Raw genomic sequence first — 13,692 nt, forward strand, 5'->3', positions numbered from 1 at the left:
GATGCTATACTTAAATCTTAGCAAGTTATATTCATATCCTTTCCTAATGTAATTTTTAAATCAAAAATTTCCTTCCTGTTCTCTATGTACTCAAGCTCAAACATTCCCTTGAAATTCCCACAATCCATGCCAATAAACCACACTGAAAATAGATTAACCTTTTGTCTAGTCTTATCACTGAGAACCTTTGTACAACATAATACAAAAAGCACAACAAAAACTACTCTGTATCTTCTATGAACATGGAACATAAAGTACAGAATAACAAGAAATTTGCCATAAATGTAACTTAATTTGCAGCACTGACTCTGATTTTTAAAAACTAATAGCTACATAAAACAGGTATTCTTAAAACTTTGCATACTTTTAGTAACTTGGTTTATTTCAGCATAGCAAAGAAGATTCTGCTATCCTCTCATATTCTGTCCTCTTACCAAGAAAATCTATAATCTGATACTTAGGTAAGCTGTTTTAAATATCAAACTATGTTTCCTATTAACACTGTACAAAATAGTTCTTTATTTAATGTTTGTCATTCTCATTCCCTCTCCCACCCTCCCGTGTTCATTTGTTTATGTTTTACATTTTTTGTCACCCATCTGGGTTTTGGCACCTACTAGAAGCAGCCCACAGCAGAGACAGCTGACCTACTCAGAAAGCAGCTCTTGAACAGTTGCCTATGACTTTTAGGCTAAAATTAAAAAAAAAAAAATGAAATGGTGCTGATGATCAGCTTAAAGAACCACCCTGAAGTAGGGGCTGTAACCTAAGTCTTCAAAAGCATACAGGTAATATGTAGGCAACTGTTTGTTTGGAAACTGTTAAGAACAATTTTATTATACCCTAATATACTGATAATTATTCTCAGTGCTTTCTCACAGACAAAAGACATGCCAAATTTGTTTTTTTTTTTTTTAAACGAAGCTTTGTAGTTTTACCATTGCCTATTCCGGAGCATAAAACCAGTCAGATGAATGGCCTCATCCCCGACCTGCTGAATTAAATGTTATTACAGCACAATCAAACCCAGAAACAGAATAAACTAAGGAACAGTCCACCTTGATAGATAAGCTTTTCATTAATGACAATTCAAAATGTTATCTTCTCTAGTTGCTGATAAAAATATTTGCACAACCGGTGTGCTTATGTTGTGGTATTCATACAGCTATACGAGGTGATGTGTGGAATAATAAACACTAAATACTATTTTCTGTTTCCATTTCCTATTGAGCTGAGATGAAAATTTTTCTTCTATTCCAGAAGGCTGCAGTTTACCCTTAGAGTGACATGCTTTGTTAATTACTATTTGTAGAGTTTATTTCAACTTAGGCATCTATCTATGAGCGTGCTTTCATACTAGATATTTTCCTACCCCAAACACATATCTCTGTGCAGGGAGATAGAGGGATCACTAGTCACAACAGGCATGACTCCAGGCCATCACTGGATGGGGTCCAAGAATTAAAGCTGCACACATAAGAGGCACAAGTGTTGAAGGGCCCTCTATCCATACATGTTTCTATGAGAAAAAAAAAAGTCTGCAGCAAGTTCAGACTACTTTTGGCATATGGTTTTCAGATACGTGGACTTCCCAAACATGGTATTATACTTTCACTGTAACCTCTTGAGAAGAGATGGAAGGCAAGAGAAAGTCATTTTGGTGTCATTTTCAGAGCTCCAGCTGTAAAACTGACTGGTAGAGCATGTGATCACCCTAAGAGGGGGAAAAAGCAACTTTAAAATGCTGCAGGAAAACTGACACACTGTTGTCAGATCAGAGATGGGAAAAAGCTGAGTATCCTGACAGGCAATGCATGTGGTAAACAAGGATGTTACAGTGGAACTTTTCTTCTTTTGGAGTTTTCAGTCAATATAAGTCAACATAGTGTGTTATAAATAGAAGCAGACTTCTGCAGACCCTAGGTTCTTTCACAGTTAAAGAAGAATTCACAACCACACTCAAAGCCCAGAACAATCAAGAACCAGACACAAAAATCAAGCCTGTTGTTGAGTTTTCAAACACATTCTAAGAAGTTTAAGACCAACAGCATCAAAGTTACTCAGTGCGAAAGGTCCAAGGCAGACCACAGTCAAGTTTCTCCACTCACCTCCAGCCCCCAAACCAAAGGACACTTACACAAGGCACATCATCTGTGATTACAGGACATCTGACACAAAGACAGACATTTGAGTAAGTTTATATGATACAAAACACTCATTTGTACTTCCTACTTTGGAAAACTTCCAAGAACAACTTCACAGTCCTATGCTAAGCTAAATAAGTTGCCGCTCCCCTCTCTTTTCACCCCTTTGCAGAAGAATGAAAGACTGCTTAAGCTCAGCTACCACCTAATATCAAACCATGGCCTTAGGCAGTAGATTAGAAGCCAGTGAGTTTCAACCATTATTGTTAGAAACCTTGCAAATGAAAACAAAAAACTAAAAAAACAACTCAAGGAGAAGCACATCATTAAACTCCATCCTAAAATTACAGAACTCTAATCTTTCATAAAAATTGACCTACTCTGCTGGCTTAAAAGAACAGGGTTGATTCAGGCATGTTCTCCATTTCTCACACACGCAGTCCTAACATACACCAGAAATACATTTGCATTCAGTAGTTCATGTATCTGTATTTCCTTCTCCTATCTGTCAGCTGAAAATGTTGGCACTCACTGTGGTAGATAATTTCCAAGTCATATAATTAGCATAGTTTTGGCTGTTAATTAACCTCTTAAAAGAAAAACAGAATTACAAGAAAAACATACCCTAATGTTTCTGTCAGTATTTTAACCTTGCTTGTTACAGGTCATTTTCATTGCTTCTTATCTAGTGAAAAAATCAAGACAGTGCAAATATACACCAAGGAATTGCACCTTACTTCTGCAGCCATGCTACACAGTGAAAAGTAACAACTTGGCATTCTGAACAGGCATCCTCTGACAACACAGCACTTCCCAGGCAGGCAACATATCACTGCACTCCACACAAGAGCAGGTCACGAAACCTTGAGGTCAAATGATGTAATTCCAACAATTCCCCCTCTTTTCTTCAATTATCCATCCTACTTTTACAGGTTACTTTTCCCAAAAAACAAGGCATGTGTCAGGCATCATAAAAGGAGCTTTAGTGGGTGGGACAGTCATATATATATGACTATATATACATATAAAACAAACATACATATGAAAACAAACACCGGGGCTTTTTTGGACACATCTAAAACACCTGTATGTCAGTAAAGATAATAAGGGTTGCCACAACATGGAAGGCTGAGCTCCAGCAGACACTTCTGAGATCTTTTCTGCAGGTACATTAATCCTGCATTTAGGTTCAGTTCACTCTGGCCAACTGCTGCCACCAGATCAAGCTTCAGGCCAGCAGGTTTTATTTGTGCTTGTGGCCATTGCAGAGCCAAAGAGCTAATTTTCTAAAGAACTTACTCCAGGATAACAGGTCCCAAACAACTCTGCAACACCTGCAATCAACAAGGAGGAGAGGCCTGCTAATACAGGTGTGGCAAACTTCCAGGGACGGGGAGCTGAACCTCTCTGACGGTCTCCAAAGCACCTGGCACTGCTGTTCCTCCTGCCGTTCAAACTGGTACTGTTTCTCTGCCTTATGTAAGCTCCAGCAGAGAGCTTTGCAGAAACATATCTCACTGCTCCCCCATGCAAGGGGTGGGATGTCCAGACAGGAAACCAGTGTGATACCCTAAATGTGTGGGATGTTTTGTACAGCCATTGCAGCAGCAAAAGAGAGCCTTCCAGATGACAATAAGGCTAAAATGAAAATATATAATCAACAATTTTTCAACAGTCATGGTAATTTTTCTGCAAAATTCTTCTAATACTTGTGGACACAGACTCATGAACCATGGCACTTCTAGTAATTACTCTCGAGTTATATATGCAGTAAGTTTAATACTTAAATGATTACAAAAGCAGTTTTAACACATGCAAAGTATTACATTAATTTTATCAACCTTCAGGTGTGAAAACCCCATAAATAATCTGTTCAAGTGCATGCTATAAAAAATATCATTTTTTAATTATGGCTTGCTAGATGTTAAGAGTTTAAAAAAAAAGGGAAGCAAATTCATGATATGCAGTCAAAGTCCTCTCAGAGATAAAAGATATGGCTGCATGCAGCTATATTTGCCCTTCCAAAATAACAAATTTGGTATACTTGATCAAAAACCATTTTTTACATCTCCGGGTGTAGAAAAACAGCAGGAGGCGTCTTCTTCTGTGTATTATTCACAGTGTTAGTTTGAGATTACAGGTGCTGTGAAAGTTCCCTTCCTGTGCTGCAAAAAGTTGCAGTAGGTAGAAAAAGGAATCAATATCTTCAAGTCATTGCAAACACAGCTCCACAGGACAGCTGGATACATGTTGGTTTTTGGATGATCCTTGACTATGAAACTTGAAGTTCATCAGAATAGCATTGCTGTTCACTGATATTGACAAGCTGGGATATCCTAACCTTTTCTGTCCTCCTGGTTCTCTCTGGTGTTCTATAAATCCTCTCTTCACCTTTCCTTTTTGCTCTCATTATGAAAGCATTCAAAGGACTCCTCTCTTGAGCTCTGTTTCTTGCGGAGTAGATTAGCTTGACTATTTACATCCCTGACTGCAGTGATTATAATTTGCTAAACTTATGGTAAAAAAAGAAATGTCTATGGACAAGTCATAAAATATTCTTTACTTGAAAGGTTTTATTTTAATAGATTTACCATTCTGTAACCTAAGTAGTGTTAGACAATAAACTTTAAATGTTCTTGTGCTTGTGGATGGAAAGGAATTGCAAACAATATCAGTGGGTAGGACTGGAAGAAATAAATGAGCTGGTTGGTTACTACAGGATCAGTACTGCTGCAGGTCAGTAATGGCCTTTGCAACCTTGTAGGTGACAGAAAAAAGAAGAGAAAGTGTTCTTCTACAAGTACTCCTCAATACTGAAAATTATTCCTGAATGAATGGAATTCATTACTGAATGAAACAGCACTGTTTAAAAAAAAAAAAAAGGTAACAGACACAGCAGAGCTATAAAACAAAATACAGCTCCTGGAACTGAGACAAGGAGCAAAGGAAATAAAAGCCATCAGGCAGTACCATTACAGGGTTCTGATTTGGCAAAGACTGCACAGCAGCACAGAATTAAGCATAGACCTCTTTCTATCGATCCTCATGTTTTAGCCAACACAGCAAGAACAGAACAAAACTCTACAGTTAGCAAGGGACAGAGGAGAGGAGTGAGGAATGCCATTAACATGCTGTTTCTGAAGCATCCTTCTACCATGGCTTGGGACATAGCACTAATTTGAAACAATGAGTAATAATGTAAGCAGAAAAACAACGCTAGCATTTTGTTTTTCTTCCTCTTCTGATTTATGTCTTTCCTTTTAACCTACCAACAATACTTTGTGAGGACACACTGGTGAATGAATGAAATGTTAGCAGACACTACACAGAGATCTGAGGCAGGAAAGACACATCAAGTGCTCGGGATGGAAAAAAAAGACTTGCATAGATTATCTGCCCACTCTCATGAGCAACTGACAGAAGAAGCAGATGACCTGAAGATAGGGAAGGAGAGAATAACAATTACCCTAAATATGGTACAAAACTTAGTCTGCAGCAATGGATTTAAATTACTTAATGATTTATTAGTTATAGATTATGTTAGAATATAAATAACTACAGAACTTCCTGAAAATGCTTTTCACTGCCCCCAGGTGAGCTGTCTATGACAGTAGCTCCTTCACCTACGTGCTGGGTAGATCCCTGGTCTATTATGCTGCCTGCTGTTTGATGATCAGGTTCCTGATGGAAGGTTCAACTTCCTCCTTTGTCAAGGGGACCAGCATAGATGGAGCTATCAAAATAAAAACAAAAAGGAGGACAAACAGCAAAATCTTGAAACAAAACATGGATTCATCATGATTGCTAGAAGTTCTGTAAGCTCTAAAAAAGGCTTGTTTTGGTCTCAATGCTTCAACTAACTGTAATTTCATTTTCATTTTGTCATGCTGACTGTTTTTGCTTGTGCTCCCTTCTCTTCCTTCATTAAGGCAGTGCTGTATCTTCACTTTGCCAAAGTAAAACTCAAAAAAAACCCATGCTTTCTTCTCTGCACCAGCTGGAGGCAGGTACAGGACTTCAGCACAAAGTGAGAGTGGACCTTAAGTATAATTGCATGACTGCAAAATTACCAAGAATGACTTATAGGCAAGTGCTCATCATCTTGAATTAGACAGGCCATTAAGTGAAGTTCATTGTCTGAGTATATGGAAACATTAAACATTTAGGATGACTTCAAAACAGTTCAAGACACAGTCAGAATTAGACTTAAGCCATGTAAACAGGCAGTTACCTACAAAACCTGAACATTCAGGAAGTTCTAACATGAGTCAGTTTACAATTGTACACACTTTCACCCCCATCCAGGTAACTTCAGTTCTGAAGTTTAACAACATAAACTTGAGTTGTTTTTTTCTTTTTTTTTTCTTTTGCCAGATGCCAAGCATTTGAATAGACGGACTTCTGCTTCATACTTCTCAAATTTATATACCATTTCAGTAACTTACTGAGAAAAATATTTGTTCTCAGGCTGCCCTAAATAGGTAGACTTTATTCATGAAGAAAACAATCTACATACACAGTACTGTTCACTCAATTCACGTATATACATTACAGTAGAGATAAACAATGAAAATCTCAGGTTATATTCAGTTCACAATAAAGAGTATCTCATTATTTAAGGACAGAAGTCATCAGCTAAGTTATTAGCTTCAGCTGACAAGCAGTTTCCTAATCCACAAAAATGCTACAAACCAACTATTTTGTCCCTCTTTTATTTGCATATCACTGCTGGTGCTTCCTCTTCATCTCTCTGCACCCACACAGCTGGCTACAAGTCTCATCTTCCCTTCTCTCCCAGCTACTCAGTCCCACCACTCTTACATTAGCTCTGGTTTCTGAGCTGAAATGGGTCAGTGCTGTATAATTCATCAACACCAGAATCACAACTGAATTAACAGAGTTAAACCTGTATATTGCCACCCCCTGGGAAGAGTGCTAATGTCTTTACTAAGGAAAGAATAACATTCCCTGATATTTTGGAGCTTAAACATTAAGATTCTTTTCTCTTTGTACAAAGGATAACAACAAGACACCTTATTTCAGATGCATCTTGAAATGCCAGATGAGAACTTGTCTTCCACCCCAAACAACGAAAGGAAAACAAACCTCCCAAAAATCAGCACTGTAAGCATGCTCCCAGTGATGCACTGCTTTGTTTACTTTTTTATTGATGTGAAATGTTCTATGATTCTATTGTGATATAGGTTATTTAAAAACAAATATTATAAATAACTTTGAAACAGTTAGTCACTGTAACTAAGGCAACGAGTCTCCCACTCAATTTCCAGAAATAGGAGTAAGGAATAGAGGTAAGAACAAAGTAAAAAGTTGGCAGGAGCAAGAAAACAAATCATCAGATACTAGTTTGACCTCAGGATGGCCCAGCTGATTAGAGAATATCAGGTATGGCAAATGAGAAATAAACTTGCTGACAAAAGATGAGGTGGAGAATATGAAGTATATAATACCAAATATATTTAATTTCAACAATGGTATTCCACAACCCATTTCAGTGAATGGAACAACCCTAGGAATCTGGGAAAATAACAATCCATGCCAGAGAGCAGACTGCTAGTTCAGAGCCTCAACAGCTACTGGTTTCCTACAGGAATCATCTTTTCTTGTGGATGCTAAAGAAGTCACTTTTTCATAGAGATGTGCCCATTTGCCTCATTTTTCCCCTGATATTTGCCTCCAAATAATGGTCAGAAACCTTCGATGCTATCTACATGAATAGACCTTTATATCCCCACAGAAGGCTGCTGAGTCAACAGGATCGGCCTTGAGGATCTGACTGCAGAATCAAGGCTTGCTTTGTTTCTCCCCCACCTTTTTTTTCCTCCTTCTTTTAAAAGGTTTATTTTCTTGACTGAGGAGAACTGCTTGTTCACAAGTCAAAAGTTCCAAAGTTATCTTGGGGCAATCTGATCCCCCCCCCAAAGGAACACGTGGTAGAACCAGGCTCTCTCAACACATTCTAATGGAAGGGCTGGTAATTACTGCATATAACAAGATAAACAGAGTTCAAGTTACTCAGAGTTGTCCATCAGCTAAAGAAACTTATCTTCTCAGCACATGTAAGTTCTTAGCCTGGGAACAAGAGAACTAACAGTAAGACTTTGGGTGTCTTGGTAAGAATTACAATTTCTTAATTTAATTATCTTGTATGCACTTTGAAAAGATTAGATGCAAATTTTAGGAAGAACATACAAGGCACAACAGAGTATGAAGAGATGGTTCTTAGCTACTACAAGATTCATGAAAGAAATTATTGGGTTTTTTTAAAGAGTAACTTTAAAGTAACTTCTACCAAAAAAGTCAAAAATAAAACACACATCTCATTAGCCTACATCTGAACAGAATTTGTAGAGCAATACCACATAATTCCATTCCCACCATATCCCTCCCTCATTGAACACCAGCAGCTCCTTTTCATCACCACAGGAGACCATTCCTCCTCTTAGTGTAACAAGGAACTAGTTGGGACATTTATTCTTGGCATCAATTCTAAAAGAATGAAGTCTAACGCTGGCAGTAATGAAAATAGCAACCATAGAGGCATTCAGAGCCTTCACTATGACACTGCAAACATTTGTTTAACTGCCAATTGAACAAGATCCATCTCAGCTATGAGAAAGATATAAATGGGCAATAAAGAAGTCAGTGCTCTCACTGTTCAAGGACTTTAAAGATAAGTGGTCATCCTAATATCCTCATGCAGTTGTTCCTACTCAGATCTGTATCACTCATATCTGACTTATGGAAATAAATGCACTGCCTCAAGCACAGTCTAGCAGTCACACAGGAAAATCCCATACAAAATCCTTCCACATGCCCATCATTATTAGCCCTAAGACATCTTCCTATTACACATTTAAGATTCAGAGAAAATGGGAAATGCATAATATTAAAATGCTTAATATTAAAACTATGATGCACTGAAAGAAAAAAATAAAGCTTTACCAAATAGAATGACACTGCATCCAATGAGTTTTGCCAGAAATAGTTATAGAGCTGCAAAACTAGAGAAAAAAAAAACAACAAACAAGCCAGTTTTGATTCATTTCACACCTTTCAACAAAACTCTGCTGAGATGTAGGCTTATGTGAGCCTAAAAGATGACCTATAGGCACATATACAGGTAAGGCAAGTAACAGAAAAGGAACAAATCCCTGGGCTGTTGGGCAATCCAAATTTCACCTACCCGCTAAGAAAAACTAAGCTGTCAATTACCTCTTAGGTGTAAGAGAGACTAATTCACAACGCCTTAAAGTAAGAATGTATCTGTTCTGGGAAACAGTGTTCCTACAACCTACGATTGCATAACAAAAAACCCCAGAGGATAGTTAGCCTTTCACACCTAGCTATGCAGAGGTGAGAGGGCTTTCACACAGGAGACCAAGGCAACCACTATGGATACCCACAAGCAAAATACTCCTTTTTTAGCCCCACCCCATACCTTCCCTTTCACACACTCCCCCTAAATGGGGAAACAACCAAAATATTGTGATAAAACATCAGAGACCCTTGACCTAAACTGGATTGTCATTGTAGTTTCTAACAGCAGTGTAACACAGCATTTTAGGAAGAAACAAACTTTTCTAGGCTTTGTCTCACTTAGCATTTTTGTACTTAATGCAGCATCTCATTTAGAAGAACCTGGTATACAAGCACCAATATATGAAGACAATACGAAAGCAAATAAACTTAAGAGCAAATACCTCAATTATAATGTACATTTACCATATTTTTCATCTCTACCTTGAATAGTTTAACATTCAGAATTTGCAGATTTGCTTCCTTTGTTATCAAACAAAACCTGCACAACACTGCACAAAAACCCAAGAGCAATGAGAACAACCTACAACTTCTAATTTGACACTTGAATAATTGCTTTTCTATACCTGAGTTACAATTTGCTATTGAGCATTACAGGTATCAGCTTTGCCCAATACAGTTCAATTTAGCTTTAAATGCAATTTTTGCAAACATGGCTTATGAGGTTTTTTGATACCTGATATACTTTGTAAGCAAACATAAGTCACTTCTGAAAGTGCAGTGTACACCCTCAATTATGTCCAAACTTTGAAATCTATTCCTACCTGGGAGGATGGCAAAGCAATAAAGCTCAAGTAGCAACACAAATGTACAGACAATGTACTGGCTGGCTGCTTGTTGGACCCAAGGAAAGGCCTACTTTTCACAGTGTGTGGAAAACCTGCTTTCTGAAGGTTAAACGTGTCAAATCAGCCTCCACAGACAAACAAATATTTGAGCTTCACAAACACATTAAGCATCTGCAGGATCAAAGTTTTGTTTATCAGGTACTAAGTAAATTAAATCAAGCAAGCGGAACTGGGATTTCACCCTCTGAGCTCAACTAAGAGCCTCAGAGCAGAATTTCTCACCTCGTTGTAACTTCCAGAGCACTGCTTTGACACCAGCTGGCAGTAACTTGAAAAACTAAGCAAGTGCAAGAAAACACTAAGCTTCTTATATGGCATAAGTCTGCCTGTCCCCAGCATAATTCTGACATTTAACACAGAGCCCTTCTACATTATCAAGGAATAAAATCAACAGGTTTATATTGAATTTGGAAAAATAATCTTGATAATTCCACTTAAATAATACTTTAGTTAATAATTTTTTTTCAGAAAGTTATTAATCTGACAGCTGAAGAAAGAAACTAGCAAATCACTTCCCTTCTTCATACCAGCTGAACAGTACAAACAACAGAGCAGCCTCTGCACTTCCCTGTGAAGCACAGCCATCACTGAAGACAGAGTCACTCTAAGTCACTCTACAAATGCACAAGGCAACTTACTTTATTCTGACCAAACACACCACTATGGAGCAAAGCAAATGGTTCAAATATCAAAACAAGAAGCAGGTTTCATGAACTACTGAAGAGGAACACCTCTGCTCCCACACAGTCCCACGGGCTGGTTTTCATAAAGAGCAGGTGCTGCCTCACTCTCGGTACAGCATCCTCAAGTCAAGACATCCTGCAGCACACTGCAACAGTGACCTGCAGGAATGCTCTGTACACCAAAGCTGAGGGATTTCATGTTAACATCATGATTTTCTGGCATTCTCACACTGTTATAACAGAATTCAGTTTGAAATAACTGATTTGTCAAGCAACTGACACTTTAGCAGCAGAAATGCAGCTGCTGCTAAAAATCACTCCCCCTACAGAAGAGTGTCCAAAACCAGTATTCCCTTCCTTCCCTCCATCCCTTCCCTGCCCTAGCACCCCCTCCTTTATGTGAAAGAATACTTCAATTCCCAGTGTATCAATTCCCCTTTACAGATCTGTGAAGCCTCTTAAAAAATCCACCTTGTGCTTCTTCTGGATTAAAACTTACATTATGACAGAAGCTGAAAGCCCCACATGCATTACTCTGTCAAACCAATGGTCCCACACAGTTCAATATTTCACTTCAACATCTGTCAATAGCAGGATCCTTCCCAGAAGAAAAGTTCTGAAATACAGTACTTTCATGTTAACATATTGATAATGGGGTTTTTGCTAACTATTTTGCAATGAGTACTTGCAGAGGGGTTGTAGTTCTTGGTTTTAACAGAAGGGCTTATTTAATAGAAGAGATGAACAACTGCTTATTTCTGTGGGAAGTCTCCCATAGAAGAACAGCAACAAATCCTGAAAGAAAATCTAACTCAAAGGACACTAAGTGTCTTTCAGATCCACAATTGTTGCTGATTCATAGATGAGGTTCTAAAACAACATGAGACTTCACAAAGTTTACACACAACACAGCAGGACATAAGAGATCTCAGCCCCATATCACCAAATGCTCCTTAGAACAAATCCCGAGGGATCATGCAACCTAAGTGTGAAAACACAGATGTGTATGTAACTAATGAAAGGACTCGCAGGTAAGGATGGGCTGATACTGATCAGCATAACAAACAGACAGAGAATACCAGCTGCCTTACCACCCCCAAGTTTCTACAGGCTTTTTTACTGCGGGGCTTTTTTTTTTTTAATTTTTTTTTTTTTTTGGAAGGGGGTGGGGTCTCCAAGTGTTACAGTTGGTTATCTTTAAGGAAGAGTAACAAGGAGACCCACAGCAGGATGTATGAGTTTTTTACACGGAATTTGGCCTCGCACACATGAAAACACGAGAAGATACCATTCCTAAGAAACATCTTTTCATAGGCGGCAAACTGGCAGCGCAGACCCTCCCACCTTTGTATCCTGATACCGCACAGGAGACAATAGGTAGGACAGGGGAGACACCAGGAAAGGACAGAGCAGCGAAGACAAGTATTTTACACCAGCTGGGATGGAAACCGAAGAGCCTGGCAGACAAAGAAGGGTGTGATGTGACGAGAGCAACAACCCACTGAAGGCACCAAGACCCTCCTTCGCCTTCAGCAGGGGAGCGCGGGCTCGGGGAAGCTCTGGCATGACCGCGGCAGGCGAAAGACACGGCGGCCGAACAAAAGATTGTAAAGGCCTGGAAGGGAAAGGTGGAGGGACGAGCAGGCGGCTCCCGGGCACGTGAAACTGCGCAGGGCAAGGGCCGGCTCCGGGTCCGGAGGAGCGGCGCCAGCTCCAGCCCCATCTCCCGGGCACGCCGCCTCCCGCCGCAGCCTCCAGGTCGATCCCCTCACACCGGCCAGTTCCTCAGGCCCGGCTACCCCGTCCAGAGACCCTTCCCTTCCCCAGACAGGCGCGGGGCAGGGCTGGCCCGAAGGGAGCCCTCAGATCCACCCCCATCACCCCTCCCGGGCTTCCCCTCCGCGCCGGGGCGGGGGCTCGGCAGGGACCCGCAGGCGATGCGGGGCGAGGGGCGGGCGGGCTGCCGCGGCCACCTGTTCGGCCCGGTACCTGCGAGGGACGGCGGCTCCCGCCCGCCCCGCGGGGGCACCGGCGCCCACACCGGGCGCACATGGCGCCTCCCACCCAGCCCGGACCCCAGCGGCGGCAGCAGCCATGCTGCCTCCCGCTGCCCGCCGCCTGTCACCCGCGCACGCACGGCAGCCCGCGGCGGCGGAGGGCGCGCCCGGCGGCCCCGGGAGGGGCGGAGAAGGGACGGGGAGCTCGGGAATGCCCACCTGCTCGCGGAGTTTCAGGAACACCATGGCGAGCGAGCGCGCGCCGCCGCCTCCGCCCGCCGCCAACGACTCCCGGCTCCGCGCGCCGCGCGGCCACGCCCCCCCGCCGCCACCGCCCGCGCGCCGGCCGCGCCCCCGGCCACGCCCCCCGCGCCCGCCGCCACCACCCCGCGCCGCTGGGGGCGGGGTCTCCTCGCGCCCCGCCCTCCCGGCCCCGCCCCGCCGCTCGCGCCCCCGAGCAGCTTCCTGAATGAACCCGCCCGCCCGCACCACCAAGGGCCGCGCTGATTGGCCCTCGGGAGGCGGGACAGAGTAAGGGCGCCGCTGATTGGCGGGCCGGGCGCGGCGGGCCCGGCACGGGCCGGTAACGCGGGACGGGCACATGGGAGCGGAGAGGAGTGGGCATGGCTCGGGAGCAGCGCGGCCCTCGGCAGGCCCCGGGCGCAGGCTCGGCCACTCGGAG

General features: G+C 41.8%; 1 protein-coding gene across 2 annotated transcripts in view; it reads right to left on the reverse strand.

Moving 5' to 3' along the window:
- Positions 1-13,350, reverse strand: part of ANKRD28 (ankyrin repeat domain 28) — a 119,993-nt gene extending 106,643 nt beyond the window's left edge. Inside the window, exon 1 of one of the 2 annotated variants that reach the window (XM_077176385.1) lies at positions 13,230-13,350. In XM_077176385.1, coding sequence (XP_077032500.1) covers positions 13,230-13,256 — 27 coding nt within the window. In that variant the 5' untranslated portion in view covers positions 13,257-13,350. The remainder of the gene's footprint in view (positions 1-13,229) is intronic. The other variant, XM_077176380.1, reaches the window with a different exon arrangement.
- Positions 13,351-13,692: the final 342 nt, after the last annotated feature.

This window comes from Agelaius phoeniceus, chromosome 1 (assembly GCF_051311805.1).
Source record: "Agelaius phoeniceus isolate bAgePho1 chromosome 1, bAgePho1.hap1, whole genome shotgun sequence".
Classification (NCBI taxonomy): domain Eukaryota; kingdom Metazoa; phylum Chordata; class Aves; order Passeriformes; family Icteridae; genus Agelaius; species Agelaius phoeniceus.